Here is a 27771-nt window from a genome sequence, read left to right on the forward strand (position 1 = left end):
ATAAAATGATAACATTATTATAATTGTTGTTGTTGTTAATAATAATAATAATTTAAAAATCCTAACGATATCAAATCCTATCAATATATTATAGCAACAACACTAAAAACCAGTTGTATATATTTTACACTACTCAGAGAAGCAAAGGCATTGAGGACTGTTTATGTCACCTCTCATCTGTCAAAGCGATGTTTTATGCTTTTCTTCATAGCTGTGGCCATCTTTTGTTTTCCCCTCCAGACTCAAAGTGACCTCAAAGGGCTTCACTCCCCTGATGAGCCTACCTCTCTGTAGCTGTCTTATCTAGCTGAACATCTTCACACAGTTTTCCCAAGCTGACCAATTAAGGCAGGTTTCCCACAGGTCTGAGGAGGCTTTCAGAGGTTGCTGCGAAACCTGATTAGTGATGGTAAACAGGATAGTTTTAATGACAGGGCATTTAAGGATCCATTATAGAGTCGTTACATTGTAGGTCCCAGAATGCACTTTGTTTAGACTCAGGTACCATTTTCCTTTACTGGTACTTCCTTACTCTTATGAAACTTATGAATTACTGAAGAATATCAATACATTACAATATTACATTGAAAATAAAGAACAATTTCAAATGTCAGTGCATAGGTTATATCTTTTAAAGATATCAACATTCACTTTAATAAATGAACTGTTCTGTTAAAGACTGTGATGTTGTTACATTCTGCAATACATAGCTACCTAAAATTGCAAATATATAGTCTTTTTTTTACATTTATATCAAAACCAAGACCTTTAAAGAGTAATCACAGACATAGATGTCCTTGTTATCTTTGACCGTTTGAACTTTGACTGAAGGACCAAAGACACTCCGTTGAGACAGGTTAGGGTTAGGGTTAGGGTTGGGGGGGGGGGGGGGGGGGGGTAAGTGATACACCCCCTTATCTCTCCAGAGCATCAGTGAGAGTGCCTGGGGTTGATCACCTGTATATCTTCAGGAGCCATGACGTATGACGTATCAGGGTGCAAACACAGGACAAACCTTGTAGGAGAAACCATTACGATAATTCCTGCACTGTATGGTGGGCTGTAGTGAGTATTTTATTAAACACATTGCAATGATCAATGCATAGTTTAATTATAACAACAATAATAATAAATGTCACAATTGAGTTTGCTATGTTAGTTGAAATGTCTCATAAAGAATACTGAATTTCAATCATAAATTATAAATGTTTTTAAACCTATATAACGTGATTAGGTGACTATACTGTATATATATATAAAAAAATGAGGTTTACCAAAACAGTTCAGTTTCAGTCACCGGTGCACAATGGCAGTACCCTAACCTGGGACTCAAATCTGCAACTCTCAGCTCCACAAGCACAGCACCTCACGCCCGCCTTGCCACGTGGTGTTCTGCACGGTAACTATAGGAACGGGTAAAGCGTGGCCCCGCCCTGCAGGCCAGGGGCCTGAGAGAATCTCGGCGCTCTGAGATAGCGGAACGCCTTGCTGACGGAATGGAATTCCTGACCCCTTGCGCATTCCTCCCCCTCGCGCACGCCGCGGCTCAGAAGGCCGGTCCAGAGCCACCACATTCCTGCGAGGCCAGAAGGAGCCGTCCGCGGGGAGCGGGCGCCTTCCCGGCGCGGGTGAGGCGCGGTGGACCTTGCTCGCTCAAAGACCCCACCCCATTCTCCCCCCTCACTACCTGAGGAGTGAGACAGATAACAGACGTGTGTAGAGGGTGTCAGAGAGAAGAAGTTTCTGGACTAACAGATAGCATGCACACGCAGGCTGTATTATTGTAAAGTGTGGCTGGGAACTTTTACTGTCTGGTAGCAAACATTACAGAAAATTCCTTTGGAAACAGACAGGCAACAGGCTTTAACTTGAGTCTGTAGATCAACAAGCACCTGAAGTGACTTAAGACAGACAGACAGGTAAGGAGCAGAGGCAGAGTTTTGCTTTACTGTGAGGCAGAGAGGCAACAGTCAGAGAGGGCGGCACTGTGTGAGGTCATCTGGACAAGCAGCTACAGCACCCTGGTGTGGGCCGACACCTTCATATGCACAGGAAGGAGGTACTTCACAAAGGGGTCTAAGGTCATGCTGAGGGTGTTTAATGAGAGATTTAAATGACAGTTGGTCATACATGATCAAAGAACCCACTTGGTCTTATTTATGGGTAGAGGTTTCATTTTTCATTACTAATTACAACTACACTAACTGAAAAAAGGAAGAGTGATGTGCTGGGAGAGATAAAATTGATGTACGGTGCTATTTGACCAGCTGTGTTATATATATATCAAACCGGATATAACTTCAAAGCCTTTTTTCTGTTTTAAAAGTGGTTAGTTTCTCTCTCAGATATCTCACAGGTTCTCAGTTACCAAAGACACATCCAAGGAGGGGGAGAGGCAACACCAAACAGCACCTTCACCCAAATGTATTGCTGATATTTTAAATCCTTATTTCATTTATATCAAAATGTATTGCACATATTTAGAAAAATTATTAATTAATATACATTTTTACCCCATGTACATTGCATACCATATTATAAAATAACTACATTGTAAAAACTTCTATTCAATAAGCTTAAATCAAATCAAATTTACATATTGACATATTTTTGTGGAATGGCAACATCGTGAACGATTTGTTAACAAACTCATTTAGAATCTGGCTGCATCTGTACTATGTTGTTGTGTTGCAAGACACCTAAAAGGGCATTCAGATACACAAGTCTCACGGTGGCTGCACAAATAATTGATATTATTTCACTAAGATCATAGCAAGAGGGGCCCGAGATTATTCTGAAGCATTGCAAAATTTGGGCAAGACACCATCCACATTCACATTAAATTATTGACTGTGGTCTTGAGGGTTTCACTACTGAGAAATTCACCTGCAAAACTTTTTTGCCGCAATCTTGAAAATGCAATCAGTTTAACGTCTGTTAACTTTGGACGTTGTCTTAAAACGCTGCCATCTTTATGACGTCATTCTGCTACAAAAAATAAAGTTGAAGGGGAAAAAAAGCTTTAAGGTGGCAGTCGTTTTGTCGTTTTGTAAGGAAATAGCGCTCTCTGCTGGTCATTTGTAAATATGACATTAATGGATGAAATATCTGTGCTCATCTTAATACCGGTAAGAAATGCACCCCCACATGGCTCGACCCTCTTCTTGAGCGTTAACCCTCAGACACATTTTATCAAGGTGTAAACTTACCATAAACTTTACTTCCATACCTGCACAGCAAAGGCCATGGAAGCTAGGACAAAACAAACTTGCTGAAAGATGTAAACCAAGAACAGCCCGTATGTTTCAATTTAAATTTGGCATTGATACGTCCTTTCAGTCATCAGGCTGTGACGGGATTCAGCTTATAATGAACACATAATTTGGTAGATGCTCTTATCCAGAGTTTTCAAGGTTAGCATTGCATGATGGCATACACAGGTTACATATTGGCTGGGCAAAGCCCTTACCAGTACAACACTGACAGTCAGGCCTTGAGGTTTGAGACCAGCAAGGACCTGTACATCAAAAACGTCCCTGCTCAAAGTTTTACTGCAATATTTCATATTTCACCTTTGATTTATCATGTGGTTAACCAGCTCATTTATGTGTCCAGAAAATGCCAGAATCATAGCTAATACATGGGAAAATGCATCTCTAGGGCACCTAGTGGCTCTTTGAATCACCACACATTTATGATGTAATGCACATTTATAACTGAAAATTAGCTGAAAATAATTTTAATTTTTGGTGGAAGAATTCCATGACTATTTTAAATAGCTGGAGGCATCAGACCACCAAGGGGCGTTCATAGTTCTATTTTGAGTTACAATTATGCCTGCCCCTACATAAATATCTAACAGGAGATTGCATTACTTGCACAACTAGAATAATCTTGCTTTGGTTTATAAGTAGTCCTTATTTAGTAAGGATTTCATAAAGGCTGTGCCAATTTGGGGCTGATAAGCAATATATCACAACATGACACAGCTGACAATGCAAGAGTTTGTTCAATCATTTACGTGACGTGAATTAGGGAAAAGCTCATTGGTCCATGAGCCACCTGTTATTAAATGACAGAAGGGTATGTCTGCAGCTTGCAGAAAGGGGCGTGTCTGAATACTTGAATTTCAGCCCGATGGCTCCGCTCCCATTGGCTGCAGTTAGTAAACACTGCAGAAGCAGTGTTGTCAGCCTGTCCAACGTGCATATTTTTGGCTCTAGGTCTGCAGGGGAACCAAGTTACATTTCCACTAAGGGGTGGTGTTAAATTTTAACCCGACTTAGTCTGTAAAGTAAATAGATAAATAAAACAACGTGGAAACATGCAAAAAAAAAAAAAGATTTTGTTTCCCTCTGAACGCCCAGCATCCCTGCCTCTAGGGACTTCTGTCTACAAAGAGCTACTTTTTGAGGGCAGTCTGGTGACTCTGTGTCCTGGAGAATAAGCAGAAAAGGATGTTTTAGCCTGTTTTGTGACAGTTTAAGGCCAGGTCTTGGAATTCTATGGCTAACAAGATACTCTGGCAGCTCAGACCAAATGTCTGGTCTACAAAGAAAACAAATTGAAGTACAATAAATGACTGAGGCAAAAAAAAAGGTTGACAGAGATCCATTTTACTGTGAAGATATTGTGGACATCTTTGCTATGGCCACTCTTCAGGGGAGGGCTGTGAACCAGTTTATAAATACTTCTAGTCCCTGTCTTACCAGTACCCCATCACTCATTCAGTATCTCTGGCTGACACTTTACCATTGGGTGACATAGAGGTAGAATGTACAGTATATAACCACAGGAAGAGAGGAAAGAGGAAAAGCCAGTGGGGGAATTATGAAGACCTCGTTGAGCTACTTTTCCAACAGGTGACCACAAATGAAATCAGCAGTGGGTATGACTCTGGAGGGCGGGGCACAGTGTGGCATAGCATTTTAGGCACAGGGCTTGTGACATGGTTGCAGGTTCAATTCTTTGGCCATTGAACCCAAACTTACTCCAAACTACTTCAATCAATATCTAATGTCCAGTCATCACTAGTGCTACATAATTTCCAGTGCTGTATACATAAATTTAACATGTTCTCAATGTAGTTTCAATGTTTGCACTTTAATTGTGAAGAAACAATTTACCCAAAATGGGTATCTTAATTACCATAATATAAAAGGTTTCTCAGAACAAATTCCAAACCAGTGCCTCAAACAATTTTCATTTACCAGCTGTTTGTAGACTCACAGCACCAATGAAAGAAGGGTTGTCTGCTTGAAAGTGCTTTATAGACTTTAACCCCTTTGGTGGGTGGCTGGTGTTCCTCAAGCAATTCAATGTGTCCAGCGACGAACCTTATTCTATTCTGAGTGTTCTAAACTCAGTGAATACATTAGCATAGCAGCCCTACACAAGAGCAGAGATTTAGTTCTGATCCCTTTTTTCTCTCCACATCCTTTCATAGCCTCTCTGGATCTAGGGAGTGACTGACTCCTTTATATTCGCACCAGGAGAAAAGAAGGACAGAGTTCGACTCAGAGCAGGAAGCATATTCATGTGTAGCATCCATCCTTCTATCTGTCATGGGTGGGTCATTTTCTTAACTCTAAGTGTAACGCTTTAAGTGTAACATTCTAATTGTCAGACTTCTATTGTATCTCCATATTGTAATGTGACCTTCATAAAGCATGCATAGCACCAACATGAGAATGGCATAAGACTACTGTATAAAATAATTTATTTGTAGTTTGTTGTTAATAAACAGCTCCGGTGCCTTCTGACAGCTTCTGCACACCATTTAAGAAATTAAACCATGCACATGAAAACACAGAATATCATTTCATGTCAAGTATTACAAAGCACAGTATTTGCTCCTGTTTGGCGTAAAGAACAGCAAAGTCACGCATGTGCAGGCGTTGTGTAAGCTTAATGGACGCCTTACTAAGTTACACTTCATAAAACGGGACGAGCTCAGTAAAAGAAGCTGTCCCATGTTGTGGACCCGGAACGCATTACATTTGATATTCTTTCAATATTCCATAATATTGAAAGAAATCAGAAAGTGTGACTGAAGCTCACTGATGCACATCTGAGGGGTTTCACTTGGCTGATATGTTCTGGAAGTTCGGTGTCTTTAGTTTCAGGAAGCAGCAGTCCGAGGAAACCCACAAAGACACTGAGGCCCCCCATAAGGATATAGGGTAGGTATTTGTTAAATTCTCCTAAAGGAAAATCACAGTATCCATTAGAAACACAGCAAACACAGGCACAGTCAAGCATACAGTACATGCACACAAAGCCACACACATGCTTCAGCTGCATACATGGGCATGCACACACACACACACCGAAGCACAGATGATCACATGTGCACACATACACACACACACAGAAGCACAGATGATCACATGTGCACACATAAGCTGAAACGCATACACAGGTACAGGTACACACACACACACATACACACACACAATTCCCCAGCTCCAGGGACACCCACCCATGTGGGTGATGTAGGGGGCGACGATGCTGCCGATGCAGCCCGAGATGGAGGCAGCTCCCAGCCCCACATTGCGCACCACAGTGGGGAGCAGCTCCGTGCTGTAGGTGTACAGGAAGCAGAAGGCCGCCGACGTGCCCAGCTTCCCCAGCATCACCACAGCAACGGCCACGCTGCTCAGCTCTGGGGAGAGTCACCCACCCGTCAACCAATCACAGTTGATCAGGAACAGCGCCCAATGCAGCTGAGGTCTTTGTTTTCCGCATGGATCACAAAACGATAAACAAGTTATGGAGTAACTAGGTGTTACTAAAGGTGAAAGTCAATCATAGAACACAACAAGACAGAAGAACAACATGAGGAAAATGTTAACACAATAAGAGAATGGTTCTAACAGGTGTCTATCTTCAGGTTGCTTCCAAGATACACATTATATTACATTGTATAATATAATGTTTGGAGCTTTCAGTACACCTATCACTTTGTGAGTGCTTGACTCTCCTAGTTCAGGCCCCAGTCCTCTCACGCCTGGACTGATGTAACTCCCTCCTTGCTTGTCTTCCTGCCTATTCCATCAAACCCCTGCAGCTAATCCAGAATGTAGCTGGTTGACTTGTCTGCCATCTCCTTAAACGTAGCCAGGTCACACCCCTCCTCACCTCACTTCACTGGCTTCCTGTTACAGCTCGAATCAAGTTCAAAATATTGGTTTTGGCATACAGGACAGTGAATGGGACATCCACCTCATACCCACGATCAATCTTTACACCGTATGTACCTGCCAGATCACTACATTCCACAGCCCTGGGGCATCTGGCTGTCCCTTCCTGACAGGGTCACTCCTCTCAAAAACAGTCCCTGTCTGTACTGGTCCCTTCCCACAGGGGTCAGGACAGCAGAATCGATGGCTGTCTTCTGGCACAGACAGAAGACCCAACTCTTAAGACTGCATCTCGGCTCCACCTCAGTTCTCACCCTTTAACACCTGCTACTGGTTTTTACTTATTTACTTACTACTTATTTTACTCATAGTACCACGATGTGTTATGAATATTGTGCTCCTGTGTTCTAGAGACTGTGTGATGTATGGTATTGTATGTACATGGCTTCCTAGTTTCAGGTTAGCACAAGTTAACCTGTGGTAGTGCTTGAATAGTGTTATGCTCACACTCACTGGTCTGGGAGTGTTGTTAGCCTGGTCTGACACTGTTGCTCGTTTAACTTGAAAGTATACACTTCTGTTCTCTTGTGCTGGAAGTCACTCTGGATAGGAACGTCTGCTAAATGAATGTAATGTAAATGTAGTTGTAGCTGAGTTAAAAAAGTGTGAGCCTCACAATAAATTTGCAAGACTTGGCAATGCTGCAAAAAAAAAAAAAAAAATGAACGGACGAAGAAACAAACAACAAAAATCCTCCGTCCGTGAAGCAGACCTTTACCCAGCCGGTGACCTTTGACCTTACTTTCAGCTGTGTTTTCAGCATCACCGGCACCTGCACTGTATTCTCATGTCATATAAAGCACAAAGTCTGTAAAGTCAATAGTATTAAAGACCAACTTTCCTCTAAAATCAAAACGTGCAAAGAAGAACTCAATCAAATTTGGGTTAATTTTAAACATTTTCAGTGATCTTTTTAAATGATTGAATACCAACATCATTTTAAACTTTTTTTTTTTGCCCAATTACTGGAAGCAAGAAGTGTGGCGTGCGTCTGAGAGAACCTCGGTGCACAGTGTACATTTTCCTGACTCTTACACGGTCGTGTCCTGAGACAGCTGCTCAGACAGCGCCCCCTAGGGGCCTTGAGCGGGTGAGTCTCCCGGCTCCGTACCTGAGGGGATGAGCTGGACGACCAGCAGCGTGAAGCCGCAGAGGAGCTGCATGACGAAGAGGGAGGAGCGGCGCATGCAGCAGCGCATGACGAACCACGCCGCCGCGTAGGCCGCCATCTCCGTGGCCGCGGAGAAGGCGCAGTTGAGGTAGGGGTTGCCGTCCAGGTTGGGAATGCCGAGGGAGACGCCGGAGTACGTCATGGCCGTCACCATCCTAGAGAGCAGGAGTGAACATACGGCGCCGGTCTGAAGTTTGGACACGCATACTCATAGAAGGGTTTTTCTTTATTCTTACTATTTTCCACATTTTAGAATAATAATGAAGACATCAAAACTGTGAAATAGAACAACAAATGGAATTATGCAGTGACCAAAAAAGTGTTCAACAAATCAAAATTATCTCTATTTTAGATTCTTCAAGATTCTATCTTTTCTTCAGAAAGAAATTCATACATCAGCTCCACTATTTATATTTGTCTAAGAAACAAATTTTAAGCATTTAAACTTTAGATAAAAACGTCTTTGAATGCACGCTTCCCCATTATCTTAATCAGGTGCGTCCAAACGTTTGACTGGTACTGTGCATATTCATATGTCGCAATGAGCAGTGCCAAGGGGTGCCACAAGGTAGAAGATTTGAATCTCAAGTGGATGGGAATTTCTTTTATAAACAACAATGATGGATAGCAAATCAGAGAAAATAGGTAGATGTGCATATATCTGTGCTTTCAACAGTCTAGAAAAGGGGTTGCAGCCCCAAAATATGCTGCTTGTAATACTGACAGTTGCAGGTTCAAGGCCCTGCTGTGGCACAGCCATTGAGCTAAGTAATTAGCATGAAATGCTTGACCCTTTATTTAAAAGAAGTCTCCCTGGATATGGGTGTTTACTATACACTTTGATACGTTAAAAACACAGACATGCTGTTTTTGGCTAGTTTCCTTTTTTAAAGACTAAAACAAATATTCCTTTACCATATAATGAGGTTAAGGACAGTGATGTTCCTGATGTCCTTTGTTTTGAAAAGATTAAGATATAACTGTTGAAGCTTCTTATTGCTTCCCTGAAAGAAAGAAAAAATAAGAAATATGTTTGCCCAACAAAAACAGATAAAAACATAACAATAATGTATTGTTATTAAATACAATTATTACTTTTACAAAATATTAATTGACATTCAAACATATGCAGAGAAAAAGTAATCCATTATTTTTAAATACGTATTTAAGTGAAGCCAGCCCTTTTCACTGATGAGTAATTTAGCATTTCAGCTTTGCTACACCACTGCTGCATTCTAATTAAAATGTACATCACAAATCATGTATATTTTTGTATTGCATTGTCGTTTTCACATGGGCAGGAGACAGTTAAATGCATTCAATGTAGCATTGGGTCGTAGACTGTCTGGCCAGTCAGCGTCACTGCGTATGGTACATTCAAGGGGGTGCAGTCGTCTAACGTGAATATGACCGAGGGTGCCAGGACGCCGTTCCTCTTGGCCGCAGCCTGAACGATGGCCTCCGCCTCCTGCAATCTCCCATGGGACAGGAGCCACCGTGGAGACTCTGGGATGAACCTGACAGGGGTGGGAGGGACCACGGGAAGGGAGAGGGCAGAAAGGAGGCGGGGGGAGGGGGGGTTGGGGGGTGAGAGGTGACAGCTGCCCCCCCCCCCCCGCCCCAGCATTAAAGGAACACCTTGTTGTAAATCTCAACGCCAAAATACAGCACGTTCACCTGCTGAGCTGAAAATGACCAACAATTTCACAGCTGTTCCAGTTTGTATAAAAAAGTTCATGCATCTCTATGTGAGAGGACTTTTCATATCATTAATCCTGAAACACTAAAAGTGTAGCAGGTGTAATTGCAGGCTATATTTGTCTTGGAACAATCCCAAACAACAATATCCAACACTGCAGAAGCTATCAATAATAACTACTATAACTGGGTCCTGAAGACCAGCACAGCAAAAACTGTACTTAGATTTGTATATTGAATATATAGATTGAATCTATATTTAGTTCAATAGTGCTTTTTTTTTTTTAGAAATTTTTTTTTTAGAATTTTTTTAGAAATGCCCATTTCGAGCTTCACCATAGGTTACCCATTTTGAAAGGCTAACCAGTTAGCTAGTTAAGTATTAAAAGTATCCCTAACAGGAATTCTTTTGCTAATGAGTGACAGATCAGTTGGGTCATGGCTAGCTAAACTTTATAAAAACACCCGCCTGTTGCAATTTGCAGCAGCATTTTATTAAATGGATCCAGCAACAAAAAAAAACCCCTCAGTGGCGACAGCTCTCGGCCCGATCGTTTCTCATTAACCAGAGCTCTCCCGTCCGCTCTTCCGGACCCGCACTCACCACCACATGGGGACGCAGAGCAGTTGGAGCAGGGCGAGGGCCAGGAGCAGCATCCTCCAGCCCCGCACGAAGAAGGCGAAGAGAGGGAGTGCGGCGCAGCCCACCGCGTAGCACAGGCTGATCCCCAGCGCTGAGAACACCACGCGCGGGGACTTACCAAGCAGCTCATACCCTGCAGGGGGGAAAGACACAGCAACAACCACAAATTATTAATTAGGGGACCAAACCGGACAAAATTTAAAATACATACGTATAAATACATAACCAAGTAATGAATTCATATATGAATAAAACAAATAAACTGAAATTGGTTTGTAGACGTTTGTTCATTTTCCCCCAGTTATTTAAATTTGCTTGTTTATTTCTTCATTTAATTTATTATCATCTGCAAATGTTACAAAATTTTTTGACTGTTGCAATTTCACCAGTGCCTGGGTCCACAACCCAGAATGTGTGCCTTAGAGAACACTGTAGGGGACATACATGTTCTAACATTGTGTCATGTTAGCAACCGCTAACACTAAAATAAATTTGCATAGTGTGGCTGTTGCAAAACAATTGACCCGACCGAGGACAAACGCAGCATTGTATTTGGCTGTGGACCCCATTCCTCCTAAGAAGTAGCAAATGCAGTACAGCTCCCATCGGTTTGAAGCAGCTTGCAGTAAAGTGAAGACAATCTGCATTGCCAGGCTAGCAAAGAGCGCAAGCTTCCTTCCGAATCTGAGGGCAAAAAAAAAAAAAGAGTCACAATGTAGAAACAGCAGAAAGAACATTACATTATATTTAGCAGACCCTCTTATCCAGAGTGACTTCCAGAACAAAAGAACATGAGAGTATTGACATTTACAGGGCCTTGCACATCTTGGGCCATATACTGTCATGAACGACCCTCCACAGCTGCATGGAGACAGGAGGCACCAAGTGTGTCATACGTCTGTCAAAATGTATGGCCTTTGGAAAACAATCCTAATAAAAAATTAATTTTAAAACCGGATTCATTGCCTTTCCAAACAGCTTGTCTGGTCATTGGATTTTCCTTTACCATCATCGTGTATTTTAATATTCTGGGAGAAATGACAATCTAAAAGATGGAAAACATGAGTCAGGGTAATATAGGCAATGTACAGCTGAAAACTAAAAAATTAGTAGCAGCACTTGAAGCAGTGAGAAAAATGTCAAAAGTATGGGCCAAAAAAGGTCAATAAACTCAACCATATTGCTAAATATTTAGTGCAGATTGAATATTCATTGACCAATGCTGGTCATTATGATTTGCAAATATAAAGTATACACTGGTTATGATGCTGTTCGTGTATCTATGTTTGTAAAAGCAGTGCAAAAAGTAATTGTGTCACTGTGTATGACAAACACATTTGTATTGTACTTCTGGAATATTTACTTTATGACTTTATATTATGTATTTACCTATATATTGTGCATGTATTTTTACACTTTAATCGTTAACACTCTAAAAGTCACCGCTACACTACAGAATACTATTCCATGCATGTTTAACTCAGTGGAAAAAAATATGTCCTAACGGCAGTGTGAAAATTAACTTTAGTCCATGTCCATCTATGTCCTCTTGTTGCGCAGACAGAGCTCATCCTGAAAGTTGCCCCTGTAGTCCACTTTTTCAATTAAATCCCCAAAAGGTCTCTGAGTCTCCTTTTGCTGAGACTAAAAAGAGTGTCTTGAGTCTATCTTCAGAACTTCTGTGTTTGAAATCCGGATCTAGTATTCTTGCCTGTCTTTTTTAAACGGGACAATACTTACCAAACAGCCATTTGCTTTCCCATTTGATTTTAGACTAATTGTCTAACAAATGCAAAAAAAATGTTCCATAATAATTCATTTTCTGAGTCAGGTTCAGTCACTTCCTCTCACCCTATAATTTTTATTCTTACACTAAAATGTGTTCCTGAGGAATGAATTTGACCATAAAATTCACTATAGATTAGTTTTAATGTGACGTCAACTGGTATTAACAACAGAGTAAATATTGTTGCACAGATATTGTACTTTTATCTTAAGCGAGTGAGGATATATCTTTGTAACCCAGGCTTTTAGTACATGACATTATTGACATTTTGCAGATGCTCTTATCCAGAGCAACTTACAATAGTTACAGTTTTTTTTACAATGTTATCCATTTATACAGCTGGATATTTACTGAGGCAATTGTGGGTTAAGTAACACGCCCAAGGGTACAACAGTGCTCCTGTGGGGCAGAGGTGGAAAACCCTGGCTTCAGAAAGTAAAAGTCCTTCCATGTATTAGTTCTAGCCATTCACTAAAATAGGCGATTTCACTGATTAGCTCATCTACCTGGCTGAAGAGTTGTGCTAATTAAATTCAGCTGGTGTAGTGCATGGGTGGAACAAATACATGGCAGGACTTTTACTTTCTGAAGCCGGGGTTTTCCACCTCTGCTGTGGGGAATCGAACCAGCAACCTCTCAGCTACAAATCCTGCTCCTTAACCACTATGCTATACTGCCGCTGGAACTTCTGTTACTTACCTGTCAGAAATAGGTCCAGATATGAATGTTCCTGTCAGCATTCCAAAGAATAAGGCAGAGGTGGCGAAAGGCACTTTCCAAGCATCTTCACACACCAAATTCCACTGCGGTCGGAGTCCGTCATGGAATGAAAGAGCACACATCGTATGGCTTATCTTCAAACCCCTCAATCATTTATGTTAAGCGTTGCCTATGGCCAAGAGCTGAACACTTTCAGCATCCTCCTTACCTCCGTTACAATGGTGGAAGTGTACCTATCAGAGCTGAACTCCCATCCATTCAGGCATCCCTCGGTGGCATTTTGCGTTCCAGTGGAGGATTTGTTGAGCTGTTTGTAACGGGTACAACTGCTGAGAGCAGCTTTACCCTCAAACTCCTGCAAGGGTATGAACTGGTTTAGCTCACTGGCGTTCCTGCCTGCGTTTTCAGGCTGAAGTCTGCAGTGATGTGGAGGTGTGTCGGCGAGAAAGACTGCAGCCAACCCCATATATCCGTTGGGAATGCTGCTGGCGCTCAACAAAAAGAAAACCGTCTTTTGGAAGGCTCCCCACTCCCCTAAGAAAGATACGACATCTTCATAAGCTGACATTTGATTTGTAGTTTGTTTTACGACTGCACACACTGTTGCACAAGTCAGTCTTGGGAGTACAGTGAGATTTTTCTGTCTATACCCAAGCGGGCTGTAAAAGATCTGCTTCTCTTTGCTCCTCCCATGACCTCGGCAATGATACCTGAGCTAAGCTTCTCTTGTCCCCTGCAACCCCTCCACCTCTGAACTCCACAGCCACCCAGGGACTCAACCCGTGCTCCCTGAACCAAATAAGGCCACGCAGTGGAATATGTAATGTAGCATTGCAACACCTAACCGTGTTTCAGCACAACAACTTTCAGAAGGGGGTATTACAGGAGCTACAATATGTTATTTAGGAGTTAGGTAGACTGGTATAGCAACATTGCTTGCAGCAGTACAATCTCTTCCTAACCGGTTTATTTTTTAAGATACTCCATTATGCTGGGAAAGTGTCAAGCTGCTACTTGACAACATTTCCTCAGATATACTGCCCTTTGATTTTACATTCAGTCTTCCATGTTAGGATGGAACAAAAAGAAAACATGCTTGTTTGAAGTATACCAGTAGCTTTTAAGCTCAAATTGATTTTTTGAATATATTCATATCAAACCTGTTCCGACATGACAGTTTTGGGAGAAGTTCCATTTTAGGGAGTGCCTTCACTGTGCAATTTTTTTTTGTACTCTTATTTGCAGATAATCAAAATTTCTCTAGATTGGTTATCTATCGTGCCTTGGGTAAAATTCAAAACTATGTTTTTAGCTAACTCAGCAGTGCCAAGAACAGCATCGCAGCCAGCAGCAATCCCTGTGATAATCAAAACCTGCCGCTCCTGGTGAAGCCTTGCCCAAAGGGTGTCACGGTTGCCGATTTTGGCACGGAAACCCCAATTACGGGCCACTCTCACGAGCGGCTCTCATGTCGGGAAGCGGAGGTTGCTGTGTTCCTTTGCCTAGCACAGCAGGAGCGCATCAGGGATGCCAGAAGAGCTTTGGAATGAAAAGGGGGTCCCATCTGCCGGGTGGGGACTCTCCACTCAGCTGTGTGTGTGCTTACCTCTCCAGAGTGAGACCGCTGCTCCAAGGCAGCAACTTGCACATCCATGTTTGGGGGGGGCTGGATCCTGTACCCACACGACGGGGGTCCTCGGCCGCAGCTGCCTGCCTCGTCATCCCCTTTGATGCGCAGCTGCAGTCCTGGATGTCGTTTGCCGAAACATGCGCAGCCAGAAGTCTGCCAGCACCCGTGAGGATTTACGGCCTTATAACACAGGCCGTAAATAATACATCACTCAACGGTGTCAAACCCTCTTTATGTTCTTTCAGCACGAAAGCGCGAGGCTTCTGTACATGCTATAGCAGATCTCAGCAGCGATGTTGAGAACAAGTGGGAAAATTTCAGTTCATCACAGTGGGGTAATGCGTATGATCAGTGAATAATTTATCTGTATGTGCTCAACTCAAAGTGCACTGCTGTTAAAAGGTTCTTTTGAGAAATCTCAGCAAAATCCTAATATGGTAAAAAAAAAATGCTGATACTAAATGTGTGTACCGTAAACTGTGGTGGCTGTCATTTTCAGTGCTGAATTAAGTGGAATGGTGCATTCTGGGAAATCACCAATGTAACTGAAAGGTTGCAAACATTTATTTTTAAGACAATGTCCCAGTGACAAAATCACTGCATGGAGATCAGAACAAAATGTATGAGTCTAGCCTTCCCCCAGTGTCTGATAAAACAACTTCCTTCTCAAATTTTGACAGCAAACACCCCAGCATTCCACTTTAATAAGTCTGCCCCCAGATCATAACCACTCTGACAGTAAATGAAGCCTGGAGAATAGGACTGGGGCCCTGAGTCAATTCTAAAACAGCATCCCTCTGAGACTCTGTGGGTGGAAGATTGATTTTAAAACCCTCAATTATTCCTTGCTGTCCATCAACCTCTGTTCAGCCCGATACATTGTCAAATAATGACAGCCTACTCCCACCCACCAACCCACCAGCCCTAGCCTATCAGCAGGGTCACTTTTCTGCCTGTGCTCATCAAGTGTGCTCTTTGGGTAGAGGCTATTAGGATGATCCATGCTCATAAACATGCATCCATGGACTTCTAGGAGCACAGCCCAGTCATAGGATTCTGCTTCTTTCCCTGACCCCCATTACACCAATGCTCTGACTCAGCCCCCTACTATTTAACAGAACTGTATTAGTTCCATCTCCTCGTCTTCTGCCCAATAAACAATTGCTATCATGGATCCTTTGCACTGATATATAAGTTCAAAGAGTGCAAAGACTTACTTCAACATGCTTCTTACCACCATAATCGTTTATTTTGCTAGGATGGGGGCGATAAAAGCTCTGCATTTTTCAAGTTTGAAAGTAGTGATTGTGCGAAGTACTCAGTCATTTCTGAGTCAGCTATAGGGGGAGGGGTCCACATCATCATGCTATGTGTTCACAAAATAATGCATCTTCCCTCATCCTACATATGCCGTGTGGAATGCCATTTTATTTGGATCATTTTCAGGAGTCTGTTGCAAGTTGTTCAGTGTTGTCCAACAAACAGCCACTATTAAATCTGATCTCAATGCATCACCTTTACAATTGGGCAACAAATGTACTTTTTTGTTTCAAATCTATTGTGAACATTTAAAAAATTGTGAACATTAAAAACAGAAATATGTTGATACTGTGGACAAGTAAATGCTAGCAAATGCAGACATAGTGAGCATTAATGAATTAAAATATACAAGCGACTGAAGAGGCCTTTAAAAAAAGTCATTTTAGGGGATTACCTCAGAACTGACCATTGGTTATATTCAATGTACATCATGTACTTCTTTTGAAAATGTATGAAAAAATGTCTTACAAACAGTTTTGGGTCAACTGTCCAATTAAATAATTTACAATTTTGAAGAATCAGGACTGGGACATCACTGGCACGGGTTTATTCAAACACGACAAACTTAAATAAATGTCAAAAAGTATAACAGTGATATCATTCACCAAATTGGAAGACATTTAAAAAAGGGCCAAAACTATTTTTGCACTTTTATTGAAAAGAAAAGGAGAAAATCATCGTCACAGATCTATTTTAGTCATGGCCTAGAAAACCCTGTGCATCCCAAAAGGTATTTTGACCTTATGCCCTGTGTGTTTAGATGTTCAGTCTCTGAATTCCAGTTTCAAAGGCTTCTCTGATTATGCCAACCTCAAAGGACACCCATATAGTGCATTTGTAATTCATCTGCATTCAGTTTCTGACAACCATGTGATGTTAAACACATCTGACAAAATATTATACCTCTATAGTGTAATGGCAGTATATTTGATCACCTTTAGTTTTTTTTAATCGATATAAAAGAGGTCATCTGGCTGTCAATGCAACATCCGATGCTGTTGTAACAGCACACATTTATAGTCCTTTGGCAAAGTGCGGCAACAGACTAAACTCGACAGTCTCACCTCTTCGATATTGTGTTATCAACACAGTCTGCAAAGTTAACCGAATGCACCTCTCAAAAGATTGTTTCGTCAGCAAGAACGTTTTTGACAATAAAAAACAAAACAAAAACACAGCCGACCCAGATCACTACCTTGACCTTCTATCCTTTTTCGTTTTCTCAATGCTTTTGTCCATTGTCTTTTCGCTGTCCCCCCTGCACTTCGGGCAGTACCACTTCCCCTTGGGCTTATAGGTAAGTCCGACGCAGGAGAAGTGGAACCACTCGATGGGGCACTGCTCGTTGTCGCAGCCGATCATCTCGCCGTAGGACACCTGGTCGCACAGGCAGTACGTGGGCTCGTTGGGGTCGATGGTGAACTCGGCCGGCGACGCCTCTCGCTCCGGCTTGGCCTTAGAGCGCTTCTTCTTCTTCGCCGACTTGGACTTCTTCTCCCTGGGCGGTGGCGGTGGTGGCGGCTCTTCGCCGGCTTCCTCCACGCCGTTAGCCGCGCCGCCCGAGTCGCGGCTCTCGCTGTTGCGCTGGCGCCGGGGTCTACGGGCGGACGAGCGCTCGGGTGGCGGGGCCTCCTGCCGGCCCTTCTCCGCCGCGACCCTCTCGGCCTCGGCGGGCTCCTGGAAGCACAGCGAGTGCGAGTCCATCTGCCGGGAGCGGTTCTCCACCAGCTCCATCATCTGCGTCACCACGTGGATCTTCTCGTCCCCCAGTTCCTGGCTGCTGATGAGCGCCCGCTGGAGCTGGTTCTGCAGACGCTTCCTCTGACCCCCGTCCACCTCTTTCTTGTACTTCTCGAACACATCGTCCACCTCCTTCAGCACCTCTGCATTAAGAAGTGACACAGAGGAAACGGGTGAGAGATGGGAGACCGAGACAGAAAAATTGTGAAAGACAGGGAGAGAAACACAAAACGATGTACTCATTAAGATGGCACTTTAATAGTGAGTATGCCGAAATGTCAACCTTCAAGTCTGCGCACATCTTTTAAGAATTTTTCTATTCAAACGACACGCTTTTGGGCGCTGAGAAGTTCAACAATGAAGTGCTGTACTTGGAAAAGGTCAAATTCACACGCACACAAACTCGATCCCGTTTTCTCCACTAAATTTAATACAAAGCGTGGAATGCAGCAACGGGTTTGCGAACCACGTCGCTCTGTAAAATTTCCCAAACTTAAGGTCTGCGATTTTCCACTTTCAGATACACTACATTTCTCGACCACGGCACAGTAAATGATGCATCGTGATCGTCGCCATTGTCAAAAAACATCTGAATCAAAGCACGGTTTGCAGTGGCTGCTGTACAGCACACGCGAACAACGAACAGTGTGTAAAGTTCGCTACATGCATGGTAGTGATTATACTGGTAACACATGACTCAGTTTCATAATCGCGCTACATCTTTCATCGGGTGAGCTAACTAGCCGCGTATAGCTACACTGACAGGATCTCAATTGGTTAATAACCATACTGAGATGGTACCAGTCCTCGGGTTTGCTTCTTAAATTCTTTTCAAATACAGCTCTCAGTCAAAACAACTTCCGTGTGTTGACAGTCAGGAAGTGACGCCATGACATTTCGCCTCTCCTATATCTGAGCGTGCATTTACATTGAGCAGCTGGCTTACTGCTTTCAACATGCAACTCTCCAGTGAACTCCAATCTGTTGCTTTGCTTGTCAACACAGGTAACTTACAGCGGTTTAACTAGCTGCGTGAATAATTCAACCATAAACAAAAAAAACAACAACTTTATTTAAGAGCCACCAACATGAGCAGGCACGAATCAAACGAAAGAAACAATATCGCTTTACTAGCAAAGTAGAGAGCACTCATTTCTCATCGGAAAACCACACTGAATTTCTAGAAAACGGGAAAAGCGTGATTCCGCACCACCAAACGACTTCCAAAAATCACAAGCCCCAATTGGGTAGCTAGCTTGGTAACTAAACCAAACAGCTGACGTTAGCTTATTAGCTAGCTAAATTATCGCCACAAAACGATATGCTGATACGCCCATTGAACACTCATGGCCAGAAAACGAACATGTTTTGACTCCATCGACAAGAAAGGATCGACCATTTAAATGTGTTAATTCGCTAGTTAGCTAGATACCTTAACCAGTTTTTGTCTGCCAAAATGGCTGATCCCTAGAGTAACGCTAGGTCTTGACTAACGACAACAATTGTGGTAGCAAGCTCCTGGCTTGAAGTATTAAGTTTACTTGCGAGCAACACAGATGTTTAAAACAAAACAATAATATGTAGCTAAGCGAGATGTCGTGGTATCTATATTTGTCCGTGAGACTGTACAATGGCTTACAACACTGATCAAATAAACAATGTTAGCTCGCTAGTTCACAAATGCACAAGCGCACCACAGAATCGCCGCCTCTGCGCAAGGTCTTTTACAAGATCGTCCTTGTAGCTTGACACATACCCTGATATTTCGTATCGATTTCCCGCAGCAGTGAAACATTCCTCTGTATGTCCAAAGGCAAAGACTCCACACATTCCAGATAATCTTCCACATAGCTAACCAGTTGTGTCTTTTCCACGTTTGGGTAATGTCCTAACATCGTGATAGCAATGCATCAAGCAAATCTACGAAAATGTGTGCAGAGAAAACCTACGATCACATCGGAATTAGCTAGATAAATATATTTATCTGAGTGTTAACGCTAGTTTTCTCACAGTGTAGCTCTACCCACCACACGAGCTAACTGCAAATGCTTCAAACAAAACTGCTCCCTTCTGCGCATGCGCGTAAATGTTCCTAATAAGGTAATGCACCGCGTTTTTGCATTTTCCCGCAGCTTCCTCGATAGGGGGTTGGACCACTGTACACACTCAATGGGGTCAAAGTGTACAATTGTTACACTCTTAAAGGGGAAGGCCAGATTACGTTATATACAAAGAGTCCTTTGTACTAATGTGTCCGCGCATCACTCATTGAAAACTGGAATGTTTCAGTCTCTGACTCATCTGGTACACTTTAATTATTTGTGTTTGCCTTTCAGAAAGAACATGGCTCTTTCGAATAACACGCAATTCAGCCGGAATGTATGCAAAACAAACTATTTCGAAAAAGCTAGCTATCGTACCACGGCTAGCTACCGTAGCATTGCTTTTCAAAATCACAACGAACTACGCTGCCAATTGAGGAATTTTACCATGTTTTTAGTGTTAAGAAATTGGCAGGACACCAGAAATGATTTTGAGTCGTTTTTACATTACATTACATTCATTTAGCTGACGCTATTATCCAGAGCACCTTCTAGCTAGCGCAACAGAACGTAAGTGTATCCATTCAAGTTGAACAAGCAACATTCAATGAGTTTTCCGCCTTGAAATGAATCGTTATGAACATAAAAGCTTGTATTTGCCCATTGGGCGTCGCTCTGAATAAGAGCGCGTACTAAATGACAAAATATAAATGTTAAAAGTTCCATTCTGTTGGCGTTTTGTGCGCCCAAATCACCTGCGTTACTAATGTGACGACGAAAGCAATTCCGCTGCCGCCAAGCTCGGCTCGGCAAAAGTCTTTGGCGGCACTACAATTTGTAAATTGGTTAATTACTGACATGCTGCACAAATTCAACCATGTTGAATTCAACCTGCTGGGCTACTGTACCCCAGCGTGTCATAACAAGTCGATCTACGGAATGCCCAGACAAATGGTATGTTCCTATTTTAACTATGTACGGACATATAGTGTCTGGGTCGAAATTTCATACATACTTTACAGTAAGTACTATACCCAGGACCATAAGTATACAAATAATAGCATACTAATTAGAGATATTCTTTTCATATCGGACTGTACTGTTTTCATGTACTAGTCCTATTGTGAATGGGAGCTTTTGGCGCCTTCCGTACGTCACACACTACCAAACAGGAAGTTTGCACTGAAACAGGAAATGATCTTCCGTGCATAACATACTTTAATTAAATCGCATTCATACATACATTTAATTGTTTTATATGTTTTAAGAAATATGTCTGCAGATCGCTTTTAAATGATGATACATAAAAATGTATAAAACTAATCTTAGAATGAACAAGTTGCCTGTCCTAAAAGGCATTCTGAGAGTGAGCCCCGTTCTGTTCATGTGTACACATTCCAGCCGTTACTACATGTGAGACGAAAGTAATTTGCTGAAATCAAGCTCAGTTCTTACGAACGTCTTTGCCTTTTGATTACTGCAAACCCACCTATTGCTACTAAGCAGGACAATCTCTGCCACGTGTCCGGGGACTTTCCCCAAGGCGATAGAGAGAAACCAGGTTCTCGCGCGTAGCCTAGTAAGCCGGCCTTCAGAATGCTTCCGTGACTTTTTCGGAGCGCTTTCAATATATAGGTCCATCCAGTAAAACCAAACACGCTCATGGTTTGATATTGTTGTCAGCTTGTTTCGTTATATTGCCTAAACCGCCGGACAACATATACAATAATGCACAGTGATTGCATATGTTGTATCAAATGTTATTGTAATATTCCATATTGCGTTTCATGTGTTAACTTTCTAAGATTTTGTTCACGAATACATTATGCAAATTTATAGGGCGGGGGGCTTTCAAAATAGATATTTTAATACAATTACTTGAAGCAAAAAACAGCTAAAATGCTGCATATATGTGAAATAAAGCTATACATGCCATATTCATGTTAGTGACATGTTAGTGTATTTGTGTTAGTTTTTTCCAACCATTTGTTTAAAACGTTTCCGTGTACTTATAAAAGTTTGCGGTTGAACAAAGCGATCATGGGAGAATTTAAAGTGATACCACACATTTCCTTCAAGTATGGAGAACGGCTCACCCAATTTCATTTTAGAAAGACAGAGGTCTGTCTATAATTTTGTGCGAACGTCAAATGTGTGTGAGAGGAGGGTATTAGATTGTTTTAAGAGAAACTCTGAACTGATGAACTAATCACACCCAAACTTAAAATCCTCCAGAAAAGGGTGCCACTGAATCGTGATAGAATGACTGCAGAAAGAGTCTGACTGCATGAAATAGCATCCGACACTGTGCAATCAAATATATTATAATACGGAAGTGGCAGCTGAAGCGTTTTCACCCTTCACTTCAATAATAGCATATTTTCAATAATATATATTTGTGTGTAGGAAGGTATTCATTTAATTAATATAAACATACAGTCAAATATCGGATTGAGCAGGTAGTTAAGGAAAGCAGGTAGTTAAGGAAAACGCACATTTTCTTCTCTGTAGTTAGAGAAAAAAGGAAAGAAGTTGGTCAGAACACAGACTTTCAGTTGTGTGAGATGTCAAATAGCTTCTTTTTTTCACTAGGTGGCACAATGACACAGTACAAACGCACCGTTAACCATTAAAGAGGGATTATTTTAGGGAAAAAACGAGCGTTGGGAGAAATATGTACATGGAAAAATGGGGGAAAGAATAAAGAAAGCATGTCATACATTCATTTAATTTAATGGTTGACAACATTTTTAAAAGATTTGCTGGCTGACCAGAATAATAATTCAAATAATTCAAAGCCCTTAGTAAATTTTCCTGACTTAAAAATGTCAGCCTTTCCACCTTTTCATTATGAAATTCAGACATGAACGGGAGCCCATCGGTTTAACCTACTGGGTGGGTAGTTAATCACAATCTGAAACGTAATCCGCTGATTTCACACGAAAGTGATGGGAAATCGTTTCAGACAGCAAAGTGTAATTTTCACGTACTGAAATAACCATATATTAAAATAAATAAATAAACTATCATATAAAATAAAATTCAGTTGTTTTATGTCATTTGATTCGCGGAAAACGCAACATTTGAAATACAACAATGACGTTTATCACAATATCAATGTAATATGTAGACCGGATATTTGAAAAAGATCTTAAACTTTAATTTTTGAATTTTAACCAGCTATCCATTTATTTCTTTCATTGTTCAAGTATTTCTTTGTTCGTTATATAATTGAGAACATTCCGTCAAAAAATTTACATTATAGGCCGAGTTTTTGGTTTGGAACTTTGGACACGCATTTCTTAATATACACATATATTTTTGTTTGGTTCTGCTTCGACAGAACCATTTTCTCCAGTTTCCCCTTCCCTGGTTCTATTCCATGACAAACAGTGACTGGTAGAGACCAGCTGTGGCCCTAGTATACCCAGAGGTAGTGTAAATGCACAAAATACTCTTGAGTCCAGACTAGTGCCCACATGCTACAACTACAGGTTGCCACAGAGCATATGGGCTAAGGACAGGCTGTGTGTGGCCATGCTACAATGAGTTTTGGACTGGCGTAGGTTGCTCCTGCAGGGCTGATAGGTCAGGATCGCTACCACTCCAGTGGCCAAAAAATCCTGTTGGCCTCATGTGGGCAGCATACATACGACCAGTATTTAAGCCAGCATTGGTCTCATACTAGGACAACACCTGTTTGGGAAGCATTTTATTTTGAATTCACAAGCTTTCCACTATTTCTTAACCTGCAAATTCCAGCACTGTGAACTCTTATTTGCCCATATGAGAACAATGGCTTTCAGCTGGCTTTGTATTAGTGTGACAGTTCTAACTATTCACTGTTTTGTATTTCAGCTTTTACCCTGGACCTGAATAAAGGAATGGATCTATGTGTTTCTCATGAAGCTGGCTACGATGCAAACTGTTGTTGGTGTCTTTTGCACTCAGGCTTAGTGGTTTTGATGAAGGCGTGTATAGTCTGTGTTGGGTTAGTCTGAGACCGAGTTGTTTGTTCAGAACCTATTCTATTATTATGTTTATTTCACAGGGACACTGCACACTAGTCAACATTTCTGCAGATGTGTGTATGTAAGAATTCCAAAGTTGACTGCAGTGATTATTTTCATCTGTAGTCCCTGGGCAGGTGGAAGGCAGGCAACAGGGTTCCTCTTAATGAAAAGCAAGAGACTTTATTTAAATTAGAACACATTGTCGTTTTCTCAGCAACAGTCATGTTGGATTGTGCAAGGCGTGCGTTACAACATCTAATCATCATACCAGCCTGTGTGATCACAGCCAGAGCCTCTAGCCACTCAGTTTGTTTCTATCTGGTACGGATGATATATTTCAACAGCTCCATTTCAAATCCCCCCCTTTTTTTTTGGGGGGGGGGATCAGCATATTGTGGCTGCTGTTGCATTCATCTACGCATTCACACTGCGCCCGTCATGGATGCACACAGAACAGTGCAGCGGCTTCAAGAGAGGCCTCCCCTGCTTTGAAGCTCAAGAGCTAAGATGCTGGTTACCGCAGGGAGGACCCGGGGAACGTTCTGCTTAACCAAGGCCTGGATGGATTGTGAAGAAAGACAATCTTGACGGGCCGCTACTTGTATTGTGCGTTTCTTTGCTCGCTCGAGCGGGCGCATGCTGTAGCCACACGCGCAGTGAACAGCTGTAGTTGTTTTCATTTTCAGACAAATCAAAAACACAAGTTTGAGGAGATGGGACTCAGAAAAGGCAATATATTTTCCTGCCAGCCATACTCCTAAATATTAGGCATTGATTCACTATTTTTTTGCTGAATTTATGTACAATCAAATCAATACTTACTCCCATCACCCTGTCACCTCCAGGTTATTGTAATGCCCACAACAAACAGCAATACTGGAAAATACAAGTATTGATTTGGACAGATACTTCCTTCTGTCCACATCCTCCTGCTTTCCCTTGCTAAGTTACCACACATTTGCTGCAAAGGAGAGCTGTGGGTCTTTTTTTTTTTTTTTTTTTTTTTTTTAAAAAGACATTTGCCTATATGAGTGATTCTGTGGCAGTGATTTGATGTTAATACGCAGTGCTCGTGTGTTTAAGGACCGGAGGGGAACGGGGGTGTAGAAGGGGCCGCTGTGACACATTGGGATGTTTTTCCCTCGCCCTGCTGGAACCTGATAAGACAGCGGTCTTGCTGAGGCAAGCTTTTTTTTTCTTTCGCTGCGGAGCCGACTTACAGTTTTAATTTTCAACTCCATTTCTCTCTGAAGACAATGGCGGGCTGGAAAATCCAGGATTGCGCTTCTGTAATCCTTTAGTCTGTCTTTGCGAGAGTCGTTCCCCCCCGAGCTCGGCGGCGGAGACCGACGCAAGCAATCGGCTGGCCTCTGAGAAGAAGACATCCAGAACATATCTGCGTGTAATGCATGCGAAAAAATGTAATGCTAAGTCTCCTAATACTGAGATTAGCAGAGGGGGCTTACGAATCGGGAGGCGAGAAAGCAGTGTGGCGTACACAGCAGTCCAGTCTGACAAAGCAGAGCGGGGATTCACTTTAATAATGCTAGTGATCGTACCAGTGGAGAAGGACCGCGGTACCTGCCCCACTTATGCCATGTCTGAACGGCAAATGAGAGGCCGCATACAGTGGCCACCAATCAACTGACTGCAAGCTGGTTCCCCAATGTCTGGAACGATGACAGTGGGGTTGGACTCTTTCAAAGAGACAAACGAGGTCTTCGGGAGGAGGACATGTCCGTTTTGCTAATGCGGACGCTATTAGCAGGGTCGAGGCAGACAGGTGAGTGACCATGGTGACATTGTGAAGAACAAATGGGACAGTGAAGTGGTAGTCCTACCGCTGTTCTTGGCATTTGCCTGAACTGTCTGACCAATCATTTGGAAAAAGGTGAGCTCGGCCTGCAAACTGCAGCAATATGCCAGCACCCCGAGTGGAACAGACAGAAAGTCAGGCCATGTAATGCCGACTGCACACCTCATAAAATTTAATAAAAACTTGAAAAGTTCTACAGCTCGCCACTATCCTTTTCACGGAAGGGAAACCGCTCAGTGAATTGTTTGACGTGGGTATCAATTAAATTTTGACAACGGCATCCCTTGATTTATACAACAAATAACAGCTGTGTTTTATGAAATGCAGTTTACCCCCAGCTAAGCTTTTACATTTAAGACATCAAGTTCAAATGATTTCTAGGAAAGGCAGGAGATGGTGAACAGAAAAACCTAACTGTTGACCTAGGAAAACAACCATGGCAACACAACCAGAGAACACTCTCACTGGCTAGACTACTCCTGTGCAACTGATTCGCAAGTTGTTGTGTTAGCTTTGGCAGTATTGACCAAGGCATCTGACTGATGAACTATGCATCTGGCCTTGTTCCAGACCCAATACTGAAGTGGGTAGTGGCAAGAAGGATTTCACAACAGCTGTTGCCCCAAAATGAGACCACTCAATAACACTTTGAGATTTATACAGTTTTTGATTATCACAATTTGTTGGCTCTCATGCATGCGACTTTTTTTATTTCGGCCCCCTTTGACAACGTTCCAGGACTACCAGGTGGCAGTTTTGATTGGACAGTCTATTTCGGTTCATGCACACCCCATCAATTATGGGTGCCTAAGAGTCAATCAATCAGCCGCCAGGGCCTCGCCGCTGTGGGGCTACATTCTGTCTGGCAGGACATAAATGTAATGGTTCTCCAGGGGCCATCTTGAGAAAGCTGACTGTAATAGGGGCCCATGTTGTTATTGAGTGATACATTATCCCAGTATGGTGTGAATGATGGGGTTGTGACCAGACTGTGAAATGACAAGACCTCAGACAAAATTTTGTTTAAAAATTGTATTTTTTTTTTTAAACCAAATCACTGGAACACATGAAAAGGTGCAAAGACAAGAATAACACACGGTTCGACTGTGCACAGACCCTCCCAGACGACTCCACAACACAAGACACGGACATGCTAATCTTACCACTCGTTACCTGGTTCAGTTCTGATCATTCATGCTTCGGTTATTTCGGGAACGGAAAGTGAGAAAGTTCTGATCGTTAAATGGTCACTTTGTGTCTTTTTATCGAAAATTGCCTACTGTCATTGTTTCTTCCTAATATCCCTTGATATAGCAAGATTGGCTTCAATACTTCCAATCAATCTAGAGAGTAATAAAATAAACAGTAAGTTTGATTCTGTATTTAGATATGTAAGAGTAATACAATTATTTACAAATTAAAGATGCCATAAATATTGGAGACATACTGACTAATTCAGATTTATATATATATTTTTAAACCATGATTACAATTTGCAGAGAGATCAAATTTATTTTTTGAAGACCAATAAAAAAAAGTATGAGAATATTTTTTGACAATCTATTCAGTGATAAAAATGGAAATGCATGCCAAGTGAATAATATTCTGAATCTAAATACCAAAATACATGTATATTTCTTTCTCTAAACAGACTTGGGATCAAATGCATGTAAGTACATGTATATCATTCAGCACTGTTTGAAGCACAGTTGTTTGATGCAGACATACACACTAACAGGCAATTTCAATGCCACTTTTTCTGAGTGATGTTCTTTACCAACACAAACAGCTCCAGGCTCCAAGCCATGGGGTCATGTTCATGTTAAAAACAAATCACTTCTTCCAGTTCATAATTTTGTAAGAAACTCCCCTTTGGTCTCCCATAAAGACAGTGTTTTGTTGGAAACCTATTTTTGTCATTAATTTCCCTTATGGACATGCAGTCTTTTCAAGAAAAAGAACATACAAGTGTGAACAATGTCCTCTGGTA

General features: G+C 41.9%; 2 protein-coding genes across 2 annotated transcripts; both read right to left on the minus strand.

Annotated features, from left to right (window-relative positions):
* Positions 1-1546: 1546 nt before the first annotated feature.
* LOC118769501 (solute carrier family 22 member 4-like) lies at positions 1547-13788 on the minus strand. Its single transcript, XM_036516628.1, has 10 exons — positions 13429-13788; positions 13200-13303; positions 11244-11398; positions 10676-10847; positions 9749-9890; positions 9289-9377; positions 8314-8528; positions 6482-6664; positions 6061-6203; positions 1547-1687 (listed from the first exon to the last, which is right to left on the minus strand). The coding sequence occupies exons 1-10, from the start codon at positions 13786-13788 to the stop codon at positions 1547-1549; spliced, it is 1704 nt and encodes a 567-aa protein (XP_036372521.1).
* A 3013-nt stretch (positions 13789-16801) lies between these two features.
* On the minus strand, positions 16802-19965 carry ing2 (inhibitor of growth family, member 2). Its single transcript, XM_036517107.1, has 2 exons — positions 19667-19965; positions 16802-18053 (listed from the first exon to the last, which is right to left on the minus strand). Exons 1-2 carry the CDS (start codon positions 19803-19805, stop codon positions 17362-17364), a joined length of 831 nt encoding a protein of 276 aa, XP_036373000.1. The 5' UTR covers positions 19806-19965; the 3' UTR covers positions 16802-17361.
* Positions 19966-27771: the final 7806 nt, after the last annotated feature.

Source organism: Megalops cyprinoides, chromosome 22 (assembly GCF_013368585.1).
Source record: "Megalops cyprinoides isolate fMegCyp1 chromosome 22, fMegCyp1.pri, whole genome shotgun sequence".
NCBI lineage: Eukaryota > Metazoa > Chordata > Actinopteri > Elopiformes > Megalopidae > Megalops > Megalops cyprinoides.